The sequence below is a fragment of the Phoxinus phoxinus genome (assembly GCF_949152265.1).
Source record: "Phoxinus phoxinus genome assembly, contig: scaffold_55, whole genome shotgun sequence".
Lineage (NCBI taxonomy): Eukaryota > Metazoa > Chordata > Actinopteri > Cypriniformes > Leuciscidae > Phoxinus > Phoxinus phoxinus.
The window spans coordinates 53,582-80,716 of record NW_027639377.1 but is presented as its reverse complement, the minus strand read 5'-3'; the positions used below and the strand labels follow the sequence as shown (position 1 = coordinate 80,716).

Here is a 27,135-nt window from a genome sequence, read left to right as displayed (position 1 = left end):
GACACACTCGGTCTCTCTCGCACACCATCGATCGCACGCAGACACACTCGGTCTCTCTCACGCACTATCGCTCGCACGCAGACACACTCGGTCTCTCTCGCACACCATCGATCGCACGCAGACACACTCGGTCTCTCTCGCACACTATCGCTCGCACGCAGACACGCTCGGTCTCTCTCGCTCACTATCGCTCGCACGCAGACACACTCGGTCTCTCTCGCACACTATCGCTCGCACGCAGACACACTCGGTCTCTCTCACGCACTATCGATCGCACGCAGACACACTCGGTCTCTCTCGCACACCATCGATCGCACACAGACACACTCGGTCTCTCTCACGCACTATCGCTCGCACGCAGACACACTCGGTCTCTCTCGCTCACTATCGATCGCACGCAGACACACTCGGTCTCTCTCACTATCGCTCGCACGCAGACACACTCGGTCTCTCTCGCTCACTATCGATCGCACGCAGACACACTCGGTCTCTCGCACACTATTGCTCGCGCGCAGACACACTCGTTCTCTCTCGCGCACTATCGCTCGCTCGCAGACACACTCAGGCTCTCTCGCGCACTATCGCTCGCGCGCAGACACACTCGGTCTCTCTCGCGCACTATCGCTCGCACGCAGACACACTCGGTCTCTCTCGCGCACTATCGATCGCACGCAGACACACTCGGTCTCTCTCGCGCACTATCGCTTGCGCGCAGACACACTCGGTCTCTCTCGCACACTATCGCTCGCGCACAGACACACTCGGCCTCTCGCGCGCACTATCGTTTGCGCGCAGACACACTCGGCCTCTCGCGCACTATTGCTCGTGCGCAGACACACTCGTTCTCTCTCGCGCACTATCGCTCGCACGCAGACACAATCGGTCTCTCTCGCACACTAACGCTCGCGCGCAGACACACTCGGTCTCTCTCGCACACTATCGCTCGCGCACAGACACACTCGGCCTCTCGTGCGCACTATCGTTTGCGCGCAGACACACTCGGCCTCTCGCGCACTATTGCTCGTGCGCAGACACACTCGTTCTCTCTCGCGCACTATCGCTCGCACGCAGACACAATCAGTCTCTCTCGCACACTAACGCTCGCGCGCAGACACACTCGGCCTCTCGTGCACTATTGCTCGCGCGCAGACACACTCGGCCTCTCGTGCACTATTGCTCGTGCGCAGACACACTCGTTCTCTCTCGCGCACTATCGCTCGCACGCAGACACAATCAGTCTCTCTCGTACACTAACGCTCGCGCGCAGACACAATCGGTCTCTCTCGCACACTAACGCTCGCGCGCAGACACACTCGGTCTCTCTCGCACACTATCGCTCGCGCACAGACACACTCGGCCTCTCGTGCGCACTATCGTTTGCGCGCAGACACACTCGGCCTCTCGCGCACTATTGCTCGTGCGCAGACACACTCGTTCTCTCTCGCGCACTATCGCTCGCACGCAGACACAATCAGTCTCTCTCGCACACTAACGCTCGCGCGCAGACACACTCGGCCTCTCGTGCACTATTGCTCGCGCGCAGACACACTCGGCCTCTCGTGCACTATTGCTCGTGCGCAGACACACTCGTTCTCTCTCGCGCACTATCGCTCGCACGCAGACACAATCAGTCTCTCTCGTACACTAACGCTCGCGCGCAGACACACTCGGTCTCTCGTGCACTATTGCTCGCGCGCAGACACACTCGGCCTCTTGTGCACTATTGCTCGTGCGCAGACACACTCGTTCTCTCGCGCCGGTGTGCTTCGCTTTTGTTCCTGTGCATGAAACAACTCAGATTATTGGCTCATGGACTCACGTGATCAGACAGTGGTTTACGGAGCGCTAGATTGGCTTTGCAAAAAAAAAAAAATATATATTTATTACTGTTAAAGTATTGGTATATAATACTATAAAGTACTGTTCTATGAACAGAATGACGCGTTTTAAATATCGCACGATCCCGCAAATTTGATCGTGGGAAGCCAAAATCGTGATTAAAATTCGATTAATCGTGCAGCCCTAGTTACTGGTATTCTTAAGATGATTCGTTATTATTGCAACAGTTCCTGTTGTTGTCTGTGCAACCGAATGAGCGACTTTACACGTTTAAACTGACCAGATGTTGGAAGTAGGAGTGTGCGATATCACAGTTTTTGATTGTGGACGATTAAAATGCCTCCACGATCTGGTTTTGAAGAAATATCGTAGTATCGTGCTGCAGTGCATTCTATCAGTTCAGTTTTGGCGCCTCCGTCTCAACACAGCTACTGTACAACGCGCCGTACATTCACACATCACATGTTAATGCAGCTGTAGAGTTACACTCACGGGAGCCTGCAGTTCATTATTTTCCTCTGCAATAAAGCTTAAATATTTTATTTGCGTGCTGTTGCGCTGTTCTTACTAACATGCTCTTTTCTGAGCGCTTACACCCGAAGCACACACTAAAACGTCAAACAGCGCTTGATTACTGGACTAAGTTATCTTTCAAGTCTTATACGCTAATACTGTCAAATACACACAAGGTTTTCATAAACACAGTTGGTAATGTCTCAAGGGAAAGCACGCATTTGAGAGAAAAAATTAGATGCGCCAAGAGCCGTTGAAAAACTCTGGCTGCGCCGGCCTTAAAGAGACAGTAGCCTAATAGTAAACATGCTGCTGCTTGTCTTTAAAGAGATAGTTCACCCAAAAATGAAAATTCTGTCATTATTTACTCACTCTAATGTTGCTCCAAACCTGTATTCATTTCTTTCTTGTGCTGAATGTAAGAGCAAATCACACACTGCTCTTGACTGAGAACTTGTAATAGTAGCTTTAATAGAATCAATGTATAATTTGTACAGTGATGTCTATGTGGTGTTTAATTTTTATATTTGGTCATTTAATTTCTTTCTTGAATGCCATTGTTAAATACACCTACTGTAGCTGAAAAAATTTCTGTATTTTCTACAGAGACACTAATATTCAACACCTTGCTATCTCTATCTTAGGTAGAGGTGTGTTTGCTAGCATGTCCATTGACAAAGGATGCTTCATTCTTGAATACCGCGGAGAGCTACTTTCCAAAGAGGAGAGCCAAACAAGACAGAATAGATACAATGAAACAGAAAATACCTTCTTGTTTGACTTTGATTGGAATGGAAGACAATGGTGGTAGGTTTTGGGAACCATTTTGACTGACTATTTTTTACTTACTTATTGAAAACAAAGTTAATGTTTTTTCCTCTCTCCCATTTAGCATTGATGCCTCAAAAGAAGATGGTTCACTCGGGAGACTAGTGAACGATAATTACAAGACTTCTAACTGTAAAATGAAAAAAATAGGTATTGAAGGCAAACCCCATCTGTGTTTGTTTTCAATTAAAGACATAGCTTCAGGAGAAGAATTAACATACAACTATGGAGATTCAAACTGGCCATGGCGTACTCTGGTAATTAGGTCTCTATTTATTTTTTATTGGTATTGTTGCGTTATGTGTTAGTTGACTTTTTGTGTTGTATTACCTGATGAACAGAACAACTTAAACGGTCTCTGGACTTCTATTAAATAATAATGATGCAGTTTTGACAGCATTGCATAGTGCAGTCATACACAATATTTTTTGTTGAAATGGGCTTCAAATATTCAGACCATGTTCTCTCTTTACAGATGAACCGAGCAGCCCCTCGCAGTGAGGAGAACACACCATCAGAAGAGGGTTCATGCCTTCCTACCATAATGAACAGGAGTCCCCAGCCAACTGAACAGGTAGACATTTTTGTTTTAAGTCAAGCTTTTGATCTTCTGATAAGGCGCATAGGGCATATTGATCCATTTACACCCTCAGTAAAATTCAAATCTAATCTATTTTAGTATTGTTCAAAAGACTTATTTTTAACATTATAATAATGTCCTCATTTTTAAACTGTGACGTTGTGTGAGGATTCCATGAGTGTGTAATGAGAGCCCGTCCAATGTACTGACATTGATGTGGTGTGAAACGTGTCACGTGTGTGTGTGTGTGTGTGTGGATGTCCTGATGTTTCTCCAGTATGAAATGAATATAGTGTGTTTGTCTTAATTATGGATGATCAGTGTGGAATCAAATGGAATGTGTTTTGTATGCTTTCACACACGTAACCGGAATGACTGTAAAGAGTTACAGATCCATTTGCTGTTGATTATGTTTGTAACTGGTTGTTTCTGCGCTGATCTAATGTGTATGTTCTTATTTAATCAGATTGGGAGTCATTTGTCCGAATCCAGGCCTTCAAATAGTGACCAATGCACCGACCGCAACAGTGACCATTCATCCACAGCTTCTGACACGATGGAGAGCCATTCTCAGGTTAGATCTCTTGCACTAAACCCATGTCACATGGACTGATGGCAAAAGCACTAACCAAATTGAGACAACCATTGGTTGCCCATATCAACACCAATCACTGAACTCAACCGTACAGCCAATCATATGGGATCAATATCCCGTCAAAAGTATTGAGGTCACGGATCAAAAAATAAAAAGGGTGAATCAAAAGTTTAAAAGCACATGTAAAATATATTGCAGAAACTTAATAAAATAATGCAAAATTATCAGAATAGCAAACAACGTGGTCACGGATCCATATATAATAAGCGTGATTAAAAAAATAACAAGCATGAATAACGTTAAACTCATTAAAAATTTAATTTCACAAAACTTAAACTTTTGTTCATGTTTTCTTAATTATGTCTTCCTTAGTTTTATTACTCTGCACGTTGTGCTCTCTTATATTTTCTGCTAATATTTTATTTTTCTGTACACTTGTGGTGTTTACTCTCCGCTCTTCTTTCCACGTTCTGCGCTTGCTTTTCCAAGTTTTGCGGTTCGAGTTTCATGTAAATTAGGGTGGGCTTAAGAGTCACCATTGGTCCACTAGTTCTAGATTGACAGCTCCTCCTCTAGCCAATCAATAGAAGACTAGAGTTGACGTCACTCCAATGCGACTCATGGTTGGCTACTGATGCTCACTCGTACAGGGGAGGATAACCGTCAGCTGAGCTGGCAAAAATCGTTCAGTGGCAGGACACTGTTATACTGTATGTGTGCCTGCAACCCGACCTGCACCTGTATAGGCCTACGTCTACCTGGCGATCCGTTATCGTTAAATTTGTCATCCTAACGACGACCTGTTATAGTTGTGCCTGTCTGACGATCAATCACATTCACCTTTAAAATATAAGTAAATGTGTTTTAAAATGATTTTTGATTCACACTTATTATTTTTTGATCCGTGACTGCAATACTTTTGACGGGATATTGATCCCATAATATCATCCCTACATGAAACTGTTTTGACTTGTACTTTATGCAACCGCATTAATGTTACAGGTCTTTTAAGTATTCATACATTATAGTTTACTAAGTGAATTATGTCCTCTCTTTAAACAAGTGTCTAGTTTTTTATTACTATAATACTCATATAATATTCGCATTCCATAGTTTGTCCTCATTTTTAAACTGTGACGTTGTGTGAGGATTCCATGAGTGTGTAATGAGAGCCCGTCCAATGTACTGACATTGATGTGGTGTGAAACGTGTCACGTGTGTGTGTGTGGATGTCCTGATGTTTCTCCAGTATGAAATGAATATAGTGTGTTTGTCTTAATTATGGATGATCAGTGTGGAATCAAATGGAATGTGTTTTGTATGCTTTCACACACGTAACCGGAATGACTGTAAAGAGTTACAGATCCATTTGCTGTTGATTATCTTTGTAACTGGTTGTTTCTGCGCTGATCTAATGTGTATGTTCTTATTTAATCAGATTGGGAGTCATTTGTCCGAATCCAGGCCTTCAAATAGTGACCAATGCACCGACCGCAACAGTGACCATTCATCCACAGCTTCTGACACGATGGAGAGCCATTCTCAGGTTAGATCTCTTGCACTAAACCCATGTCACATGGCACTAAAAGCCAGTATAACAGGTTATTTTTCGAGTCTTGTTGCGCTAATACTTTCAAATACACAAAATATTTACATAAACACAGTTGGTGTCTTAAGTAAAAGCAAACATTTTAGAGAAAATCTGGTGCGTGTCATATATGCGTGCATATTTGACACATCACGTGCAGGTCTTAAAGAGACAGTAGCCTAATAGTAAACATGCTGCTGCTTGTCTCTAAAAAGAGATAGTTCACCCAAAAATGAACATTCTGTCATTATTTACTCACTCTAATGTTGTTCCAAACCTGTATTAATTTCTTTCTTGTGCTGAACACAAAAGAAGATATTTTGAAGAATGTGGAACCAAACAGTTGCTGGTCCCCATTGAGGAGAAAAAACTATACACTGGGGACCAGCAACTGTTTGGTTACCCACATTCTTCAAAATAACTTATTTCCAACAGGAGAAAGAAACTTATTCAGGTTTTAAACAACTTGAGAGCGTAAATGATGACAAATGTATATTTTTTGGGGGACTATTCCTTTAATGTTAATAAAACAACAAAACACAAAGTGGAAATCACTCACTGCTCTTGACTGAGAAATGTAATACTAGCTTTAATAAGAATCAATGTATAATTTATCCACATTATTCCTACGCCCCATGACGCTTTGCGCGAATTATGGGTGTAACTTCCATTAAGCTGTAAACAACCAGTGAAAGACTAGCTCTGTGGACGCAATAATATATATTTTTTAAACTGTGTACAATGACATTACATTATTCTACTTACCCTTCAACCATTGAACATTAAAAGGACATTTAAAAGTGTAAAAGCATCAACAAGGTACTTTCAACAGACCATGAATAATCCCAAAAGCGTGACTCTTTCCACAGCAATAACGGACGGTTAAATATCACTGTGGTAATCTGTATTATGTAACATACGTTGCCTTAATACAATTTATTTTTTATTTACGTCAGCATTCCGTGATACTATTTCAAAGTGATTTCAGTCATTTTGAAAGATAATAAATTGTATTTAATTGTGAAAATAAACCTGGAAATAGCCGTGAGGATTTGGGGAGAAAAAAAGAGAGATTCTTCGTGCATTCCAGTGAATTATTAATGGCATATATCGTAAACTAAATCGGGAGAACAGACCACAAATGTGCAGTATATGTTGTAAGTTTTATTTTTAGGGCAACCTTATGATTTGAAATGATTCGTTTCAGTCTTTTTGAAAGGAAGTTCCCCAAACCGGAAGTGACACCAATAATTCAAAACGCAGTAAGCTCGTCAGGAATAAGGTGGATACATGAAGTGTTTTATTTTCATATTTGTTAATTTAATTACTTTCTTTAATGCTACTGGTAAATACACCTACTGTAGCTGAAAAAATAAAGCACTGTCAGGGCTCCAGAGTGCGACCATTTTTCCTGCCGGTGCGACCAAATAATTATCTAGGTCCACAGCGTTGCAGAGCAGCGAATCCAAACAAAATGAAAGCGGAACGAAAATGCGCTACTCATTCATGCTTCATGGAACGTTTATTAGTTCGGGCCAATAATAGACAGCGCAGCGCCCGGAACTTGCCAGTCGCGGGCCGATCTCGATCACGCAACACTGTTACTAGGAGATCCAGACTCTGGAGATCCAGTGAAGAAATCCATTGAATTCGCCTCAGAATTAATAACATCATCGCTGCGAGATCCAGTTTGAGTTCTCTTTTATAAACCACAGATATCAGATCAAATCGCGCTGACGTGGAAACCAGGAGAGAGACTCATAGAAGGCTTTCAGTCCACAAATCAGCAACATTCACCATGGATTTAGGCTAATGTAGTAAGTCTAACCATAACTATTGTACTGTGACAGAAATAGTCAAAAGCTTACTAGTACTACACATCTTTTTCCAGCACTTCAAAACTATAATATCATATTATAAATGTTATTTTTAATGTGATGACAAACACATTTTTTGTTCATCCTTCAAAGATTGCCCTAAAACTAAATTTAAAATGTAGGAAAACTTTTATTTAAACACTTATTTAATTTTTTTAAATTACCATTGTAAAGAGTAGGATGCTTATTGGCTATTTTCACTCCCTAATATAAATTTAATATAAAATATAAATTTCACTCGTTTTGCTTTTTAATTAATATTAAGACATTATGAATGATAATAATTCAAATTAATTTAATCTACACCCTAAATTAAGTTTAGTGCTTTATTGTCAGCCCCAGTGCTACCAGATATTGTTTGAATACTTTTCAAACAATTAAGATAAACTTATAATAAAACTGCACATTGTAATATCTGTACGTTAAGTCTATTTATTAAATTTTTCAGTAAATTATCATAATTTGTCAGTATTACAGTTATTTTGGGGGGAATTTGAATGATTGCATGATAAAAGCTGATTTAAGATGTGCCCCTACATTTCCTGCTTGCGCTCCTAAAATTTTCAGTCAGGGGCTACAACGCTCCTAGTACAAAAAGTTAGTCTGGAGCCTTGACTGTTTATTTCATTTGTATATTAAGTTGTATGTGTAATGTGTATCTTTGCTCTTATTTTTTAATAACAAATAATGACAAAGATTTTTATCTTTTTTATTTTATATGTTTTTACCTAAGGCTTTGTTTTTAAAATAGGGATATTAGTTTGGCTATAATGCTCAGTCATTTACAAAATAGTAAAACCAATATGAAAAAGAATTGATTGTGATATGATATTTTTGCCATTTCGCCCACCCCTATCATATAATATTCACATTCCATAGTTTGTCCTCATTTTTAAACTGTGACGTTGTGTGAGGATTCCATGAGTGTGTAATGAGAGCCCGTCCAATGTACTGACATTGATGTGGTGTGAAACGTGTCACGTGTGTGTGTGTCCTGATGTTTCTCCAGTATGAAATGAATATAGTGTGTTTTTTCACAGTGGATGCTGTTCTCTTTTTACAGGTGAACAGAGCAGTCCCTCGCTGTGAGGAGAACACACCTTTGGAGGAAGATATATGCCTTCCTACCAAAATGAAAAAGAAGCCAACTGAACAAGTAATGCCATGCGTTACATTAACCAAGCTCCAATTAAGTGATCATTTGGCCAGTTTAAAAAAAAAAAAGTTCAACATACTTCAAGTTCTGAACTACCTATTTATAAACCACAGGTACTGTATAGGTTTGCTGCCCGGGTAAACAGACTGAAAGAACATCATGACAATTGTGCTCAACGCTATGAACAACTGTCAACAAGAACACCTGAAACTGAAAGAGCTGTTCACTCACAGAATGATGAATCTGAGGTATGTGCTAGTTTTTTTGTTGGTGGGAGCATCGAAATGGCTTTCAGTATTCATTTGCTTAACATTCCTCATAGGGGCATTTAATACAATAATGTTTTCCCCACAGATATCTTGTGAGGAATCCTCCTTTTCTGACTACAGTGACAAAGAATATGTCCCTGATACCGACGGTAGCTCATCAGACGACAGTTGTGAAAGTAAAGAACTAAATATCTGGCATGCTGAGCCAGTGAAGGGAGGTGCTGTAGAGTTTAAGAGTACAACAGACACGAGTACAAGCTCATTCTATCACAGTTCCACATCTGTGACACCGATGCCTACTAAAGTGCAAAAAAATAGATACAAGAAGAAACAATATTGCACCTATTGTCAGAAGCCATACTCTAAAATCGCACGGCACTTGGAGTTTGTTCATCGCAATGAACTTGAGGTAGCTAAGGCATTCAGCTTTGATAAAAGGTCAAAGGAAAGAAGAGTGAGATTACGCCTTTTGAAAAGTAGAGGAAACTTTGCCCATAATGCTGCAGTTTCAAAAAACGGAAATGGGGAAATGGTTGCTTGCAGACGCCCCAAAGAAGTAAAATCCACCTATGACTTCACTCACTGTATCCACTGTCAAGGTCTGTACAACAGAAAGACACTATGGAGACACATCCGAACATGCCCCCAGAACCCCAAATATGAAAACCGCACAATTGGGCAGAAGAGAGTTCAGTCAATCAACAGCTTGACCCTTCCTCCACCAGTGGATGTTAGCAAAATTCTATGGACCATTGCTTGTGAGATGGTGAATGATGAAGTTTCAAATGTTGTCAGAAATGATCGATACATTCTTCTTTTAGGGGAGCAGATGTACAACAGGCTGAAGTCACATTCAGGAAGAAATGACTATATTAGGCAGAAAATGAGGGAAGTAGCAAGGTTGCTCATCACTGCCAGATCACTGACACCCATTCATAATATGGAGGACTTCATCCAACCCTGCAACTTTCCTCACGTTATAAAAGCAGTGAGAGCAGTGGCAGGATTCAGTGAGGAGACAAACACCTACAAGATTCCATCACTGGCACTGAAGCTTGGACACAGCTTGGTGAAAATTGCCAACTGCATGGAATGCAATGCACTGATGTCAGGACGCGACACGGCTGCAGAGTCTGCACGAAACTTCAGACGTTTGTATGAAAGCAAATGGAATGAGGTAGTGTCTGCAGCTGCACTGACTACTCTGGGTGAAGCTAAATGGAATAAGCCACAAGTCCTACCATTTACAGAGGATGTCAAAACACTGCACTCATTTTTAAACTCAAAACAGCAGGAGTATGTGGATGCCCTACAAGAAAAACCTAATGGCAAAAACTTTGCTACTCTTTGCAAAGTCATGTTAACACAGATCATTATTTTTAATAGACGAAGAGAGGGTGAGGTTTCCAAGATGAATATTCAATCTTACACGTCTAGAGACCAGGCACCAATGCACAAAGATATCGCTGTGGGACTCAGTGACTTTGAGAAAAAGCTTTGTGGGTACTTCCAACGGGTGGAAATACGTGGTAAGAGGGGGAGGAAGGTACCAGTGTTGCTGACCCCTAATATGGTTGTGGCCATGGATCTCCTTGTAAATATGAGAGAAAAGTGTCAAGTTCCTGTTGAAAACCAGCATTTGTTTGCTCGTCCAGGTGCTCTGTCTCATTATCGTGGTGCAGACTGTATTCGCCAGTATGCCCAAGCCAGTGGAGCAAAGCATCCAGATGCCCTTTGCTCAACAAAGCTGCGTAAGCAAGTAGCTACATTGTCCACAGTATTAAACCTAAAAGACAATGAGATGGATCAACTGGCCAACTTCCTTGGCCATGATATCCGAGTTCATCGTGAGTTCTACCGCCTCCCTGAAAGCACTCTTCAGCTTGCAAAGATTAGTAAACTCCTCATTGCAATGGAAAAAGGAAAACTGCCTGAACTCCAGGGTAAAGGATTAGATGGTATAACAATAGATCCAGAAGGTAAATATAATTGTCTAATATGCATTTTAACACAATTGGTAATCATAATTAGTTGTATTTCACAATAATGTATATTCTGTAGTAGAGTATTAGGAGAGTTGTCAATATTTTCTAAAATATCAAACATTGGCAGGTAAATTAATACAGAAGTAATGCACTAGAAGTTTAGCTTCACAGATTTTTGTGATAGGCCACATCGAGAGAAAATGAAGTAGAAATTATGTGATAGTGGCATTCAACAGCTTTATGCTTTTGTCTTATTCAGATGAAATGGATGTGTCCAGCAACAGTTCCAGTGATGAGGCAGAACCGCAAACTTCAAGCTGCAGAAGTCATGAGTATGAGGATCATGTGAATGGTACATGCGTTTATTCAAATTCTATTCATTATTATTCCTCCAGCTCTGCCTTTACTCCATTACTCTGGATAATTACGCTGGATAGGAAGTGTACATTTCAGCGATTGCATGAGTCACTGTGCTGTACTTCAGATTGTTGCTCGTTTTTTCCACTATCAGCAGGCAACCTGCAAGACGAGGGACCTCAAGACAGTGGACCTCAAGACGAAGTACTCAAAGTATCTTCAAAGAATAAGGCCAACCAGGGTATAAGAAAACGTATAGTAACTCACTTGACTAAAGTCTTGGCCTCAGCTAATCTTTGTCTGCTTTTTAAAGGGATAGTTCACTTTGAAATTAAATGATGGTATGTTTTAGCTTACCTGAAGTGCATCCAAGATGTAGGTGTCTTTGTCTCCGCAGTAGTTTCAATTTTTATATTTTTAGGTCAAACCGTTCTTGTCTGTCAGTCATATAATGCAGGTATATAGGTACTGTCTCCAAAAGCATGCAGCAGGCGCTCTACGGCGCTTGCGCAGACTAAGTAAACAGATCACTTGGACGTGGTTGTGTAAAAGAGATAAAAACGATATAAATACTGTTGGTTTTATCACACAAACCGCTTGTTTCGTGTCTTAGGCCATCAATGTGCACTTACGATGGGAAATTTTTCTCTGGATGCTATTAGAGACATCTCTGCATGCTTTTGGAGACAGTACCTATATACCTGCATTATATGACTGACAGACAAGAACGGTTTGACCTAAAAATATAAAAATTGAAACTACTGCGGAGACAAAGACACCTACATCTTGGATGCACTTCAGGTAAGCTAAAACATACCAACATTTCATTTCAAAGTGAACTATCCCTTTAAAGGACAAGTTCGGTATTTTACACTTAAAGCCCTGTTTACAGATCGTATCTGATGAAATAGAACGGTTAAGATTAAAATTTGGACACATGCTGCTGTCGCGAGAATTTTAGGTTTATTTAGCTTTTGTGGACCTATTTTGCCAAACGTGTCACACCCGTGATTCTTCCGTTGAGAGCTTGAATAATAGACACTCCAGCGCGCGGAGTAATACCGTACCTCACACAGCACATTCAATACAAGTCATGGAGGTGGACAAACACTACGATAAAACCTGTTGGAATGCATCTTTTTCAGCTATTTTTTTTGGAACCGTATCAGTGAACACCCCTGACCACTCTGTGAGTTTCACGTCTTTGTAAACGAAAGTTTAATGTGTTTTAGGAAGGAATCTTCCAGTGCACATAGACAACCATTGTGGGGGTGAGGGGGGAAAGCGATATAAACCTAAAATTCTCGCGACAGCAGCATCTGTCCAAAGTTTAATCTTAATCGTTCTATTTCATCAGATACGATCTGTAAACAGGGCTTTAAGTGTAAAATACCGAACTTGTCCTTTAAGTTAAAGTCATAAGAATATCACATTTATTGTAAAGACACTGGAGTGCAATTTTAAGAGAATTAACATAGCGTTGCAAAGTAGTACAATAAAGCATTGGCATGTTCTTATTATTCAGGTAAAGACTTGAATAATTGATTATTGAAATGCTTCATTATAGGCTCCCAGAAAGCACATGTGAGTAGACCTAAATCCCCCTCCATGGTAGACCTGGACGATGCCCATCTCAAACAAGGTAACCATGTTTTATTAGGAGATTAGTTTAGGACTCATCCTTCACCATGGTCCCAATATGTAGGTATGATTTAGACATCAGTGTATGTGTGTGTAGCTCAGGACTCTGTATTCACCATGGTCCCAATATGTAGGTATGATTTAGACATCAGTGTATGTGTGTGTAGCTCAGGACTGAGTATTCACCATAGTCCCAATATGTAGGTATGATTTAGACATCAGTGTATGTGTGTGTAGCTCAGGACTCAGTATTCACCATTGTCCCAATATGTAGGTATGATTTAGACATCAGTGTATGTGTGTGTAGCTCAGGACTCAGTATTCACCATGGTCCCAATATGTAGGTATGATTTAGACATCAGTGTATGTGTGTGTAGCTCAGGACTCAGTATTCACCATAGTCCCAATATGTAGGTATGATTTAGACATCAGTGTATGTGTGTGTAGCTCAGGACTCAGTATTCACCATTGTCCCAATATGTAGGTATGATTTAGACATCAGTGTATGTGTGTGTAGCTCAGGACTCAGTATTCACCATAGTCCCAATATGTAGGTATGATTTAGAAATCAGTGTATGTGTGTGTAGCTCAGGACTCAGTATTCACCATGGTCCCAATATGTAGGTATGATTTAGACATCAGTGTATGTGTGTGTAGCTCAGGACTCAGTATTCACCATTGTCCCAATATGTAGGTATGATTTAGACATCAGTGTATGTGTGTGTAGCTCAGGACTCAGTATTCACCATAGTCCCAATATGTAGGTATGATTTAGACATCAGTGTATGTGTGTGTAGCTCAGGACTGAGTATTCACCATTGTCCCAATATGTAGGTATGATTTAGACATCAGTGTATTAGGGGTGGAACGGTACATGTATTCGTATTGAACCGAATCGGTACGGGCGTCACGGTTCGGTGCACGAATTTACACAGAGAATACACGGTATAAAAATAAATAAAACTCGCGTGCAAATTAATTAATGTAATGCAGAACTACTGTTAGAAACGCAGGCTCTGTAGCCCTGCCTTAAGCTAGGTTTGCGCGGTCTATGGGTTTGCGAGCCTCCGCTGCGCGTGCGCCTCCCTAAATGAACGAGGCATTTATACTTCGTGCTCGCCGGTGTAGGCTACTATTTTTTAAAACGACAGGGTGCGACTCGGTGTAATTGTCCTCTAAGTCTAAACCATCAAGAATCAGCAGTGAGAAGAAGTAAGGTACACTCGTGAATGTTTATTTTAGTACACCAAAACCACACTAGAAAAGAATCGTGCAAAGCAGTAAACCAGATTATTCCTTGTGATATTAGAAGAAAAAAATGGATATGAGAACGTAAACTACAACTAAATTAACGTTATCTTTAGGGCTGTAATCAACCAAAGAAAATCTTGGTCAACTGAAGTCCTGAAATTTTCGACTAAAAATCGACCCCAAAAAAAAAGAAGTTTAATTAATTAGCTGTGCACTGTGCGCAGTACTTGGTATCCTTGTTGTCCGCCTAAATGAATTATAAATAAACATAAAAAAATAGTAGGCTATTTGCAGTATATTAAATCGTTTTACCTAATTATTTTGCACTGAAATGAGCCTGACACACGAGTCTGTCGGCTCTGACAGCGTTGCATCACGTGCACCCGCGCAATATCATAGCCTATGATTTCCGAAAATAGTACTATGTTGTCAACTAGTGATATCATCACAATAACTTTCGAGGAATATGCAACATAATTTAGACAATTGTTTTTGTCATATATGTATTATAATAACTGACAGACACTATAATTTCAGCCGCTCTGTGTAGCGAGCTAGGCTGAACATAGGAGTGCAGCTTCGCGGCTGAGACACGAATAGACTATTAACTTAAAGCTTTTACTCTTAAACACAAAAGGCACGTCCATTTAATACAAAAATAATATGTATTAACCCTCTGGGGTCTAAGGTGTTTTTGGGGTCCTTGAGATGTTTTGACATGCCCTGATATTTGTATTTTTTTCAGTAGCTTATAAACATATTAATGGCAAAGGTGTAATTACACTATATTTAGCACGAACATGGCTATCATAATATGTGAGCAACATGTATGTACATGTTTGCATTTTTGAGAGAATATTATTTATGCGTGGTTATTCAAAAAACTCAAACTTAAATTTTCTGATGTAAGACCACAAACGACCAACTTCACATATTCCCACAATACTTTTGATTAATGGATTTTGTCGGCTAGAGTGTTTACTTCAAAATGATCTGAAAATCATCCGGGCTAATCGTTCACATTAAACAATAGATTGATTTAAATTTTGTAAGACACTTTTTGTTTGGAAAGGCAATATGCAGGTGGGCGTGAATGATCCAACAAGGTCATGAATAATGTCCTCATTCACACCTGAGGAGACAAAGAAGACCTGCTAATGCTGCATACTAATGAGCCTTAGGTGTCACTGAGCCACAAGAAAGAATGCAAAGACAACACACACACACACACACACACACATATATATATTACTACAGAATTGGTTCAGAGTTGGAAACATCTTGAAAAAAAGTGTATTTTTCCACAAACTGTGTATGCTTGCAAATTGTATAATATCCAAGGTAAACATTTCTAGTAATTGTGCAGTTAATTCTCATTCGTATTTTCAGAAAGTTTTGGATGTAGGCTATCCTCTCCCCAAATTTGTCACTAATAAAACACAAAAATAATTTAAAGAGAAGGCTTATAGTGACCTTTTAAGATTTTGTTTGCACCTTGTAAATTAGGTTTTGATGTGGCAGTAAAAACTTTATAATCTATCCAAAACTAAATGTTGTCTTTCATATTTCGTCTGTAACATATCGTCTTTTATAATATATATTAGGGCATAAATGTTAATTTGAAGTTTAATATGTTGCTTATACATTTCAACGTATTCAGTCGATTTTTACTCATCTCAGTAGGCAATATAGATAGTTTGCTAAAAGCTAAATTCGTTCACACACAGACACGCGCGAGCTGTAGTAAACAACAGCATGCATATGCGCCGTGCATTCATTCAAACACAGAAACGCTATTCAAATTTAAACAGTCTTTTGCGGTTTGCAGACACCATTTCATATCGCGATTAGAACAAAGCACTTACTGATGATCTGCAGGATCCGTTAGGCTACTCCAGCACGTTTGAGGTAAAATTTCCAGGATTATCACGATATTATTATTCCTCACCGCGAGTGTGTTTTCCAGCTGTTGTGGGCGTTGACTGGTTTGCATGTGTTGCTCCAGATAATCTGCGTCTGAATAGCGCGCGCTCTCCATGGGCGTGTCACATTAGCAGAGTAATGAGGTGAGAGAACGATAATGAGAACGGCTGATCTCTCGCTCTTTATGTCACAGTGTCTGGTGGTTCCCTGGGTTTAACATTAGAGGTCTCAGTTTTCACGGTCTCTATTCATTTTCACTACATTTCCCATAATCCTGTCTGTCACTGATTGTTCATTTCCTTCAGCTGTCTCTCGTCACCTTGTTTGCACTTGTGTATATATACCCTGTCTGTTTCAGTGTTTGTCACGGAGTCCTTGTATATTGTCCCCACACTTCCGTTCCTGTTGTTCGTGTTTATCTTGTGTTCTTTGGATTGCCTGTTGATTTCGACCCTTGCCTGGACTGTTTGTGAGTACGGATTACCCTTATAATAAATACTGCAATTGGATCTTCTCGTCTTGTGTGTGTTCGTGACAGAAGGACTCCGTCACAAATAGATCCAGCAGTACGGATACGATCCGGTCGGTATGTGGATACCGCGTGGCGAGATTTTCCCTCCGGGAAAGGATGAAGGATCCTCGATTTCTTTGTTGGCCTATTTTTCAATGTGTGCTAGAAGGAATGAGGAGACCATAGCCGCCAGGTTCGTAGAGGAGACGGTAAATTCCCCAGAGATGGGGAGTTCGATGCCACCGAGACGCCATCATGGACGGAGGAGGAGACACAGCCCGTCTGCCCAGTCAGAGTTGGTTCACGTCCCGTCTGCCCAGTCAGAGACTGTTCACGTCCCGTTTGCCCAGTCAGAGACTGTTCACGTCCCGTCTGCCCAGTCAGAGACTGTTCACGTCACGTCTGCCCAGTCAGAGTTGGTTCACGTCCCGTCTGCCCAGTCAGAGACTGTTCACGTCACGTCTGCCCAGTTTGAGACGGGTCTAGAGATGCCCATTTGTGGGGCCGCCAAGGCAATGATGGACTATTTGGAGCGTCTGGCTCGGATCCTGGACATGCCAGTGTCTGCTGTTCCAGAGCCGGAGCCAGTGTCTGCTGTTCCAGAGCCGGAGCCAGTGTCTGCTGTTCCAGAGCCGGAGCCAGTGTCTGCTGTTCCAGAGCCGGAGCCAGTGTCTGCTGTTCCTGAGTCGGGTCTGGTGGTTCCGATTCCGGTGGTCCGGAGACGGAAGAGGAGAAGGAGAAGGGCCTCTTCAACGGACCGTCCGGTGGTTCCTAATCCAGAGACCATCCCAGAGGTGACTGCCATCCCTGACGCGCCGGTTAGGCATGCTGCTCTGCCGGCCCCGCCCGAGCTGCTCGCCCTGCCGGCCCCGATCCAGCATCACGTCACGCCCGCCGAGCCTGAGCTTCACGTCACGTCCGCCGAGCCTGAGCCGGTGGTGTCTGTTCCTGTGCCTGAGCCGGTGGTGTCTGTTCCTGTGCCTGAGCCGGTGGTGTCTGTTCCTGTGCCTGAGCCGGTGGTGTCTGTTCCTGTGCCTGAGCCGGTGGTGTCTGTTCCTGTGCCTGAGCCGGTGGTGTCTGTTCCTGTGCCTGAGCCGGTGGTGTCTGTTCCTGTGCCTGAGCCGGTGGTGTCTGTTCCTGTGCCTGAGCCGGTGGTGTCTGTTCCTGTGCCTGAGCCGGTGGTGTCTGTTCCTGTGCCCGAGTGGTCGTCTCCTCCGTGGCCGCCCGAGTGGTCATCTTCACCCTGGTCGTCTCCGCCGTGGCCGCCCGAGGGGTCTTCACCGTCGTGGCCGCCTGAGGGGTCTTCACCGCCGCGGCCGCCCGAGGGGTCTTCACCGCCGTGGCCACCCGAGGGGTCTTCACCGCCGTGGCCACCCGAGGGGTCTTCACCGCCGTGGCCGCCCGGGGGGTCGTCTTCGCCCTGGCCACCCGATGGACTGTCTGCTTCGCCCTGGCCGCCCGATGGACTGTCTGTTTCGCCCTGGCCGCCGCTTAAGCCGTTCCCCCTTGTTCCTGTTCCCCTCCATGGATCTTCACCGCCGTGGCCACCCGAGGGGTCTTCACCGCCGTGGCCGCCCGGGGGGTCGTCTTCGCCCTGGCCACCCGATGGACTGTCTGCTTCGCCCTGGCCGCCCGATGGACTGTCTGTTTCGCCCTGGCCGCCGCTTAAGCCGTTCCCCCTTGTTCCTGTTCCCCTCCATGGATCTGGCCCCCCATCCCACCCCCTGATCCTCCACCTTTCCACCTCCCGCCTGGACTCTTGTTTTGTTTGTTTCTTGTGGTCTTGGAGCGTCTGGTAGCCGCTCCGTAGAGGGGAGGTTATGTCACAGTGTCTTGTGGTTCCCTGGGTTTAACATTAGAGGTCTCAGTTTTCACGGTGTCTAGGCATTTTCACAACATTTCCCATAATCCTGTCTGTCACTGATTGTTCATTTCCTTCAGCTGTCTCTCGTCACCTTGTTTGCACTTGTGTATATATACCCTGTCTGTTTCAGTGTTTGTCACGGAGTCCTTGTATATTGTCCCCACACTTCCGTTCCTGTTGTTCGTGTTTATCTTGTGTTCTTTGGATTGCCTGTTGATTTCGACCCTTGCCTGGACTGTTTGTGAGTACGGATTACCCTTATAATAAATACTGCAATTGGATCTTCTCGTCTTGTGTGTGTTCGTGACACTTTATATATAGATTACATAAACAGAGAATATTTCTTTTAGTTTTGAATTAGATAATTTAAAACTACACACTTAGACATGAGCTATATATCTCTATAATCATATGAGGGAATAGTATTTGCTGAGTTTTGTTTAAGTTTAGAGACGTGCTTCAGAAAAAAAGTTCACGGAGACGGAGAGGCAGAAAGCACACCCTGTATATTTTCTTTATTTTACAAAAGCACAACGTTTTATTTCGATTGTAAGTGGACACAAAAATTTAGCAGCTTATTTTTTCATATTTCTTAAGGCTGTATGACCAAAACTGACGGAGTATTTTAGGTCTATATTGCTGCTATGTAAAAAAAAAACGAGCAAAACGGACCCGCGCGTTTGCCGACCTCAGAGGGTTAAACAAACCAGATCAAGAGCAAAAACTAAATAAAGGGCATAACTGAAAAATAAAGCATAGGCTCAAAACTATTACAAACAGTGGGCATTGCGCATTAGGCTCCAATCTTTTTTTCCCGTTTTCCATTTTTAAAAAAAGCTGCCACACTGCCGATGTCTTTGTTGACATGGTAGAACAGGACTGACTATGCATTAAACGTTCTCACAATTAAATAAATAATATTCAGCTAACCTTCTAGTGGCCTACTTTCTTCAATCTGTCTCTCTTTACATTTACATTTAGTCATTTAGCAGACGCCTTTATCCAAAGCGACTTACAACTGAGGACTACAGCAAGCGAGTCATCGAGAAGAGGCAAAAAAGACTCTCTTCTCCAGTGGGTTGGGCTAATCCAAAAGAAGTGAAACCAAGGGGGGTGTTCTGAAGACAGCCTGTTACCTGTTAAACAGCGGTGCTCTGAAAACACCCACATTAGCAATTAGTGCTTTCCGCCTGATGAAATGAACGCGGCAAAACTGATGAAATGAACGCGGCAAAACTGAACGCGGCAAAAAATCGACCAATCAAAATTTTGGTCGAGCCAGAACTTATCGACCAACAATCGACTAATCGACTGGGAGATTACAGCCCTAGTTATCTTACATAATTTCTAAACATTTTTATTTTGTTTTATGAACCTTTTTATAAAATATGGCAATTCATTTTTATTTAAAGGGCTTATGTCTGCTATTGTAGGATCGTTTAGTTAATGTAAGCAACTAATTTAGACTAGGGATGTCAACGATTAATCGACGATCGATTAATTGTCGATAATACATTTAATCGATACAACTTTTCGATCATCGATTAAGCAGGTTAATGCGCGTGCGCTGCTCAATTGCGAAACAAAGTGAGTGCGTTTTGTTTGGGACCATTTTACACCTTCATTATGACTAAGTTTGCGTGTTCATTCGCAGCCTTTTGTTTTGTGCAAATGTAAGTTGCTAATTTGTGTTTATTTTGTGTATGCCTATCTATATCTGATTTATCTTATATTGGACGTAGGGCTGGGCGATAAAACGATAACGATAATTATCGCGATATAATTTTTCTCGATAAAACGATATCAAGAGCTCGATAAATGTTCGATAATTTTTTTTGCGCCAAAAGCGGAACGAATCTCATTTGAACCGCGCGCGCCACACGGACCGTTTATCCGCTCGGCTCAAAGTCCAAACGGCAGCGCGAGCGCGAGCTCACTCGAGCAGACGCGTTTACTCCATAGACAGTATATAATAAGGGTTTACTCTGATCGGTCTCGGTCACTAGATCCAGGGAGAGCGCTTGAATTCAGCGAGGAACACAAATGTCTCAGTGATTTTAACCAGTTTAAAGGCAGATGAAGCGGCGCTGACGAACAGGAGAAGCACTGTGCGCAACGATACAGTCAGAAGGCTTTTCCGTCGACACATTCCCATCATTTACCACGGATTTACTGTAACGTTAGCCTAGTAATATTAACTGCACCATGAAATGTGGGATATATATATATTGAATTGTATAATATTATTAATGTAGACAATGTATTAAAGGACTAATGTAATATAATTACAGTTTTTAATAATGTATTTAGGCTACTGGTTTTCATAAATACCATAGAAACGTCACAATATGTGACGTTTCTCACATAGAAACCATAAAGTTACAATAGAAACCATAAAGTTACATTTTATCTGTGGTTATCATGATCTAAATGCATGATGCTGGATGACCAATGGTTAATTTAAATAAAACTAAAGAATATTACATTTTAGCAAATAAAAATAATGTTGTTACTTTTTTTTAACAGATTTTATTTTACTGTTTTTGTTACTGAACATAAATTGTATAAAGTAAATCTGCATCCTAACTCAAGCTAATACGACTGAAATAAAGATATTTATTTTGTTAAGGAAAAATGTCAAATATTTGAATGTTCTACCTCGGATTTGTGAAATGTTCACCTGTTTGTCAAGAGTTTGTCATGATATGTTCTGACAATAAAGAGTAGTTTAAAAACACAACGCTCTGGTTTCTACAGCTTTCACTTAGGAGTACAAATCTGTCTTTAAACTTGAAATAAATAAAGATTTGACATTTATCGATAATTATCGATATCGACTGATATAAAAAAAAATATCGTGATATTTTGTTTTTGGCCATATCGCCCAGCCCTAATTGGACGCATCCCTTGAATGAACGCTGTAGTGCGCGTGATCAGCTCCAGCGCGCGGCTCAAACGGCACTGCACGACTAATAACGACTATTGGCAGGACTGTCATATTACATAACATTTTAATAAAGAGAACAATATTGTAATAAAAACATTGTGCATTATTTGAGTTTAGTTGCCGTGTCACGTTGCTCCAGGAAGAGCGCGTCCACAACATGATCATTCTGAATGAATGGCACGTAACTTAGTTCAAGTTCACTTGTGCATTCGCGTCATTTTGTGCAGAAATAATTTGTAATATTATGTTTATTTTGAATATATCTGATGAATCTCATATAGGATGCGTTTCTTTGAGTTAAATAACGCGCTAGCAAACTAAGCGCTCCAGTTTAACGTTAGCCTTCATTCAGCGCGCGCAGCTCAAGCAGAAATGCACGACTAATAATAACGATGAATAATTTGGGACTGACATATTACATAACATGAGAACACTATTGTATTAAATGGTTGTGAATGCATTGGGTTTAGTTGCCGTCTTCAGTGCGGTGTTCAGGGAGAGCTCGTCCACAGTCTCACATTCTGCACGCGTCTGAGGCGGCGACGCGTTGTATAGTAGTCATTATATTTGATAATTAAATAATCAATGACATCGAAACATTCATCCATCGATCATGGGAATTTGTGAAAATTGACATCCCTAAACAACAATAAAACATAAATTGAGCAATATAACATGCATTTTTATTCAGTATAAGCAATATTTAGCTTTTTATGTTAAAGACACTATTGATACCGTGAGAAATTTACATTCTCAGGAAAATAGCCGCTTATCAGTTAATCGTTAATCGATCGATAAGGTCAATCAAATAACGATTAATGAATTAATCGATAATTTGCATCCCTAATTTAGACGCATGAACTGGGTGCCGGTGCTGTGCTGTTCATGCTCGGACAGATTCGGCTTGAAGTCGTGCATCTTCGGATGCGGAGCCGCGCGCGCTGTTACAAAAAAAGCGTGCACTGCACACCGCCTCGCGAAATGGGGCCTTGCGCACCCAACGCGCACGACCGCACAAAAATGACTACATTTTTGCCGCACGCACCTTTGCGCTCATTCGTCCGGACATAAGAGATGCTGTATTTTCAGTTTTATAGCTGATTGTCTTATTTTGTTTACATCTTACTTTACACACTTCAGGGCCGGCTGTCGCTGCTCAGGGGAGAGACTGTATGACACTAGGTGGTACAGCCTGAGACATCCACAATAAAAATATTGCCTTCTGCATTTTTGTTTTGCTTTTCCCTCCATTGTACCGAACTCGTACCGAACCGTGATGTATGAACCGAACCGTGACTTCAGTGTACCATTCCATCCCTACAGTGTATGTGTGTGTAGCTCAGGACTCAGTATTCACCATTGTCCCAATATGTAGGTATGATTTAGACATCAGTGTGTGTGTAGCTCAGGACTCAGTATTCACCATTGTCCCAATATGTAGGTATGATTTAGACATCAGTGTATGTGTGTGTAGCTCAGGACTCAGTATTCACCATGGTCCCAATATGTAGGTATGATTTAGACATCAGTGTATGTGTGTGTAGCTCAGGACTCTGTATTCACCATTGTCCCAATATGTAGGTATGATTTAGACATCAGTGTATGTGTGTGTAGCTCAGGACTGAGTATTCACCATTGTCCCAATATGTAGGTATGATTTAGACATCAGTGTATGCGTGTGTAGCTCAGGACTCAGTATTCACCATGGTCCCAATATGTAGGTATGATTTAGACATCAGTGTATGTGTGTGTAGCTCAGGACTCTGTATTCACCATTGTCCCAATATGTAGGTATGATTTAGACATCAGTGTATGTGTGTGTAGCTCAGGACTCAGTATTCACCATAGTCCCAATATGTAGGTATGATTTAGACATCAGTGTATGTGTGTGTAGCTCAGGACTCTGTATTCACCATTGTCCCAATATGTAGGTATGATTTAGACATCAGTGTATGTGTGTGTAGCTCAGGACTCAGTATTCACCATTGTCCCAATATGTAGGTATGATTTAGACATCAGTGTATGTGTGTGTAGCTCAGGACTCAGTATTCACCATAGTCCCAATATGTAGGTATGATTTAGACATCAGTGTATGTGTGTGTAGCTCAGGACTCAGTATTCACCATGGTCCCAATATGTAGGTATGATTTAGACATCAGTGTATGTGTGTGTAGCTCAGGACTCTGTATTCACCATGGTCCCAATATGTAGGTATGATTTAGACATCAGTGTATGTGTGTGTAGCTCAGGACTCAGTATTCACCATGGTCCCAATATGTAGGTATGATTTAGACATCAGTGTATGTGTGTGTAGCTCAGGACTCTGTATTCACCATTGTCCCAATATGTAGGTATGATTTAGACATCAGTGTATGTGTGTGTAGCTCAGGACTCTGTATTCACCATAGTCCCAATATGTAGGTATGATTTAGACATCAGTGTGTGTAGCTCAGGACTCAGTATTCACCATGGTCCCAATATGTAGGTATGATTTAGACATCAGTGTATGTGTGTGTAGCTCAGGACTCAGTATTCACCATTGTCCCAATATGTAGGTATGATTTAGACATCAGTGTATGTGTGTGTAGCTCAGGACTCTGTATTCACCATTGTCCCAATATGTAGGTATGATTTAGACATCAGTGTATGTGTGTGTAGCTCAGGACTGAGTATTCACCATTGTCCCAATATGTAGGTATGATTTAGACATCAGTGTATGCGTGTGTAGCTCAGGACTCAGTATTCACCATTGTCCCAATATGTAGGTATGATTTAGACATCAGTGTATGCGTGTGTAGCTCAGGACTCAGTATTCACCATTGTCCCAATATGTAGGTATGATTTAGACATCAGTGTATGCGTGTGTAGCTCAGGACTCAGTATTCACCATGGTCCCAATATGTAGGTATGATTTAGACATCAGTGTATGTGTGTGTAGCTCAGGACTCTGTATTCACCATTGTCCCAATATGTAGGTATGATTTAGACATCAGTGTATGTGTGTGTAGCTCAGGACTCAGTATTCACCATTGTCCCAATATGTAGGTATGATTTAGACATCAGTGTATGTGTGTGTAGCTCAGGACTCAGTATTCACCATGGTCCCAATATGTAGGTATGATTTAGACATCAGTGTATGTGTGTGTAGCTCAGGACTCTGTATTCACCATTGTCCCAATATGTAGGTATGATTTAGACATCAGTGTATGTGTGTGTAGCTCAGGACTCAGTATTCACCATTGTCCCAATATGTAGGTATGATTTAGACATCAGTGTATGTGTGTGTAGCTCAGGACTCAGTATTCACCATTGTCCCAATATGTAGGTATGATTTAGACATCAGTGTATGTGTGTGTAGCTCAGGACTCTGTATTCACCATTGTCCCAATATGTAGGTATGATTTAGACATCAGTGTATGTGTGTGTAGCTCAGGACTCAGTATTCACCATTGTCCCAATATGTAGGTATGATTTAGACATCAGTGTATGTGTGTGTAGCTCAGGACTCTGTATTCACCATGGTCCCAATATGTAGGTATGATTTAGACATCAGTGTATGTGTGTGTAGCTCAGGACTCAGTATTCACCATGGTCCCAATATGTAGGTATGATTTAGACATCAGTGTATGTGTGTGTAGCTCAGGACTCAGTATTCACCATGGTCCCAATATATATTATTTAGACTTCAGTAATTTGGTGGAAAGGGAGTTGTTGCTCAACTTGCTTGCTGTAGGTGCATTACATTTATGGAAACGCAGTATCTTGAGCCCTTTTGAGACATAGCACTCTCAATAACAGTTAATTACTATATAGCATTGGTATGTAACAATATTTTATGGGTCTTTGTTCTCTCTGGCTTTGACTGATTTGCCTTGTATTTTAGGAATTACATTTAATTTTATGTTTTTTTATTTGTTATTATGCACAAAAGTCAGTGTCAAGAGGAAGTGGTCGGAAGAAGAGGTTGGAGCGGTTGAAAAGCACATGATGCATTTCATCCACAGCTGTCGAGTGCCTGGGAAGACGGACTGTGTCTCATGCCTGTTGGCCGAACCTCAGGCACTGAAAAACAGAGACTGGTCTGCTGTTAAGTTTTACATTAACAACAGAATTACTGCTTTAAAAAGAAAACAGAGTCGGTAGGACAAATTTTTCTATATATTTTTTGTTAAATCAATATGAGTTGAAGGCTTTATAAAGCTGTCTTTAATTTTCGCAAGAATTGTTAAAAAAAAAGAAAATTTGTTGGGGGGCGTCAGTTCCGGGACCCCAACTCCATTGCCTAGCACGGCACATGTTTTCACATGTTTTTTTTGCTTGTTTGTTTCTGCAATTTGGATGCTGTTTATTAATAAATGGTGCTTGTTGCTACAGCAATAAAACTGATCTTGTGAATTCAGTAGTGGATCTATACTTTATGTAATAGGTTGCCCTTTGCTTCTATGATAAACATCTCATTTTAGTGAGTGTCTGGGGGAGCACGATTACTGCAAAACAAATAGTTGTTTTAGTGGGTGGTTTATTTCAGCATGTTTAGAACTAAGAAATGCAGATCAAATGGACAGCTTGCAATGGCCGACTCCCTTGCAAACTCTCTACTTCACAGCAAAAAAGAAATGTTTTAATCAGTATGATTATCTTGTTCTTAACTCACTCACTTTTCACCATGGTCCCAATATGTAGGTATGATTTAGACATCAGTGTATGTGTGTGTAGCTCAGGACTCAGTATTCACCATTGTCCCAATATGTAGGTATGATTTAGACATCAGTGTATGTGTGTTTATATGTCCTGAAAGGTGATGAAATTAATATTTGTCCTCATATGTAGGTATAAAATCAGGTTGTGCAAAAATATGCTTTAAATGAAAACCTCAACAGATGACTGTCATAACAAGACCATCGGCAACCTAAAACTGTTTTCAGCTTGGTCCTAGTAGCTCTAGAAAGGCATGTCCCCATATGTGATGTATTTTTCATACGTACCAGTTTTTCACAAAAACGCGTATGTGTGTGTGTGTGTGTGTGTGTGTGTGTGTGTGTCCAGGCGCAGGTCCTTCATCAGATCTGGAGTGTGTGTGTGTGTGTCCAGGCGCAGGTCCTTCATCAGATCTGGAGTGTGTGTGTGTGTGTGTGTGTGTGTGTGTGCAGGCGCAGGTCCTTCATCAGATCTGGAGTGTGTTTGTGTGTGTGTGTGTGTCCAGGCGCAGGTCCTTCATCAGATCTGGAGTGTGTGTGTGTGTGTGTGTGTGTGTGTGTCCAGACGCAGGTCCTTCATCAGATCTGGAGTGTGTGTGCGTGTGTGTCCAGACGCAGGTCCTTCATCAGATCTGGAGTGTGTGTGTGTGTGTGTCCAGACGCAGGTCCTTCATCAGATCTGGAGTGTGTGTGTGTGTGTGTCCAGGCGCAGGT

The 27,135-nt window shown here is 41.6% G+C and overlaps 1 protein-coding gene across 5 annotated transcripts in view; it reads left to right on the top strand.

Moving 5' to 3' along the window:
• Window positions 1-26,724, top strand: part of LOC306994285 (uncharacterized protein) — a 32,399-nt gene extending 5,675 nt beyond the window's left edge. For 2 of the 5 annotated variants that reach the window (XM_079639893.1, XM_079639892.1), the window contains 12 exons: window positions 2,997-3,159; window positions 3,245-3,437; window positions 3,656-3,754; window positions 4,227-4,334; window positions 5,794-5,901; window positions 8,884-8,976; window positions 9,090-9,224; window positions 9,331-11,224; window positions 11,490-11,582; window positions 11,742-11,840; window positions 13,155-13,229; window positions 25,656-26,724. In XM_079639893.1, the coding sequence (XP_079496019.1) occupies window positions 2,997-3,159; window positions 3,245-3,437; window positions 3,656-3,754; window positions 4,227-4,334; window positions 5,794-5,901; window positions 8,884-8,976; window positions 9,090-9,224; window positions 9,331-11,224; window positions 11,490-11,582; window positions 11,742-11,840; window positions 13,155-13,229; window positions 25,656-25,867 (3,272 nt within the window). In that variant the 3' untranslated portion in view covers window positions 25,868-26,724. The remainder of the gene's footprint in view (window positions 1-2,996; window positions 3,160-3,244; window positions 3,438-3,655; window positions 3,755-4,226; window positions 4,335-5,793; window positions 5,902-8,883; window positions 8,977-9,089; window positions 9,225-9,330; window positions 11,225-11,489; window positions 11,583-11,741; window positions 11,841-13,154; window positions 13,230-25,655) is intronic. The other 3 variants (XM_079639896.1, XM_079639895.1, XM_079639894.1) reach the window with 2 other exon arrangements.
• Window positions 26,725-27,135: the final 411 nt, after the last annotated feature.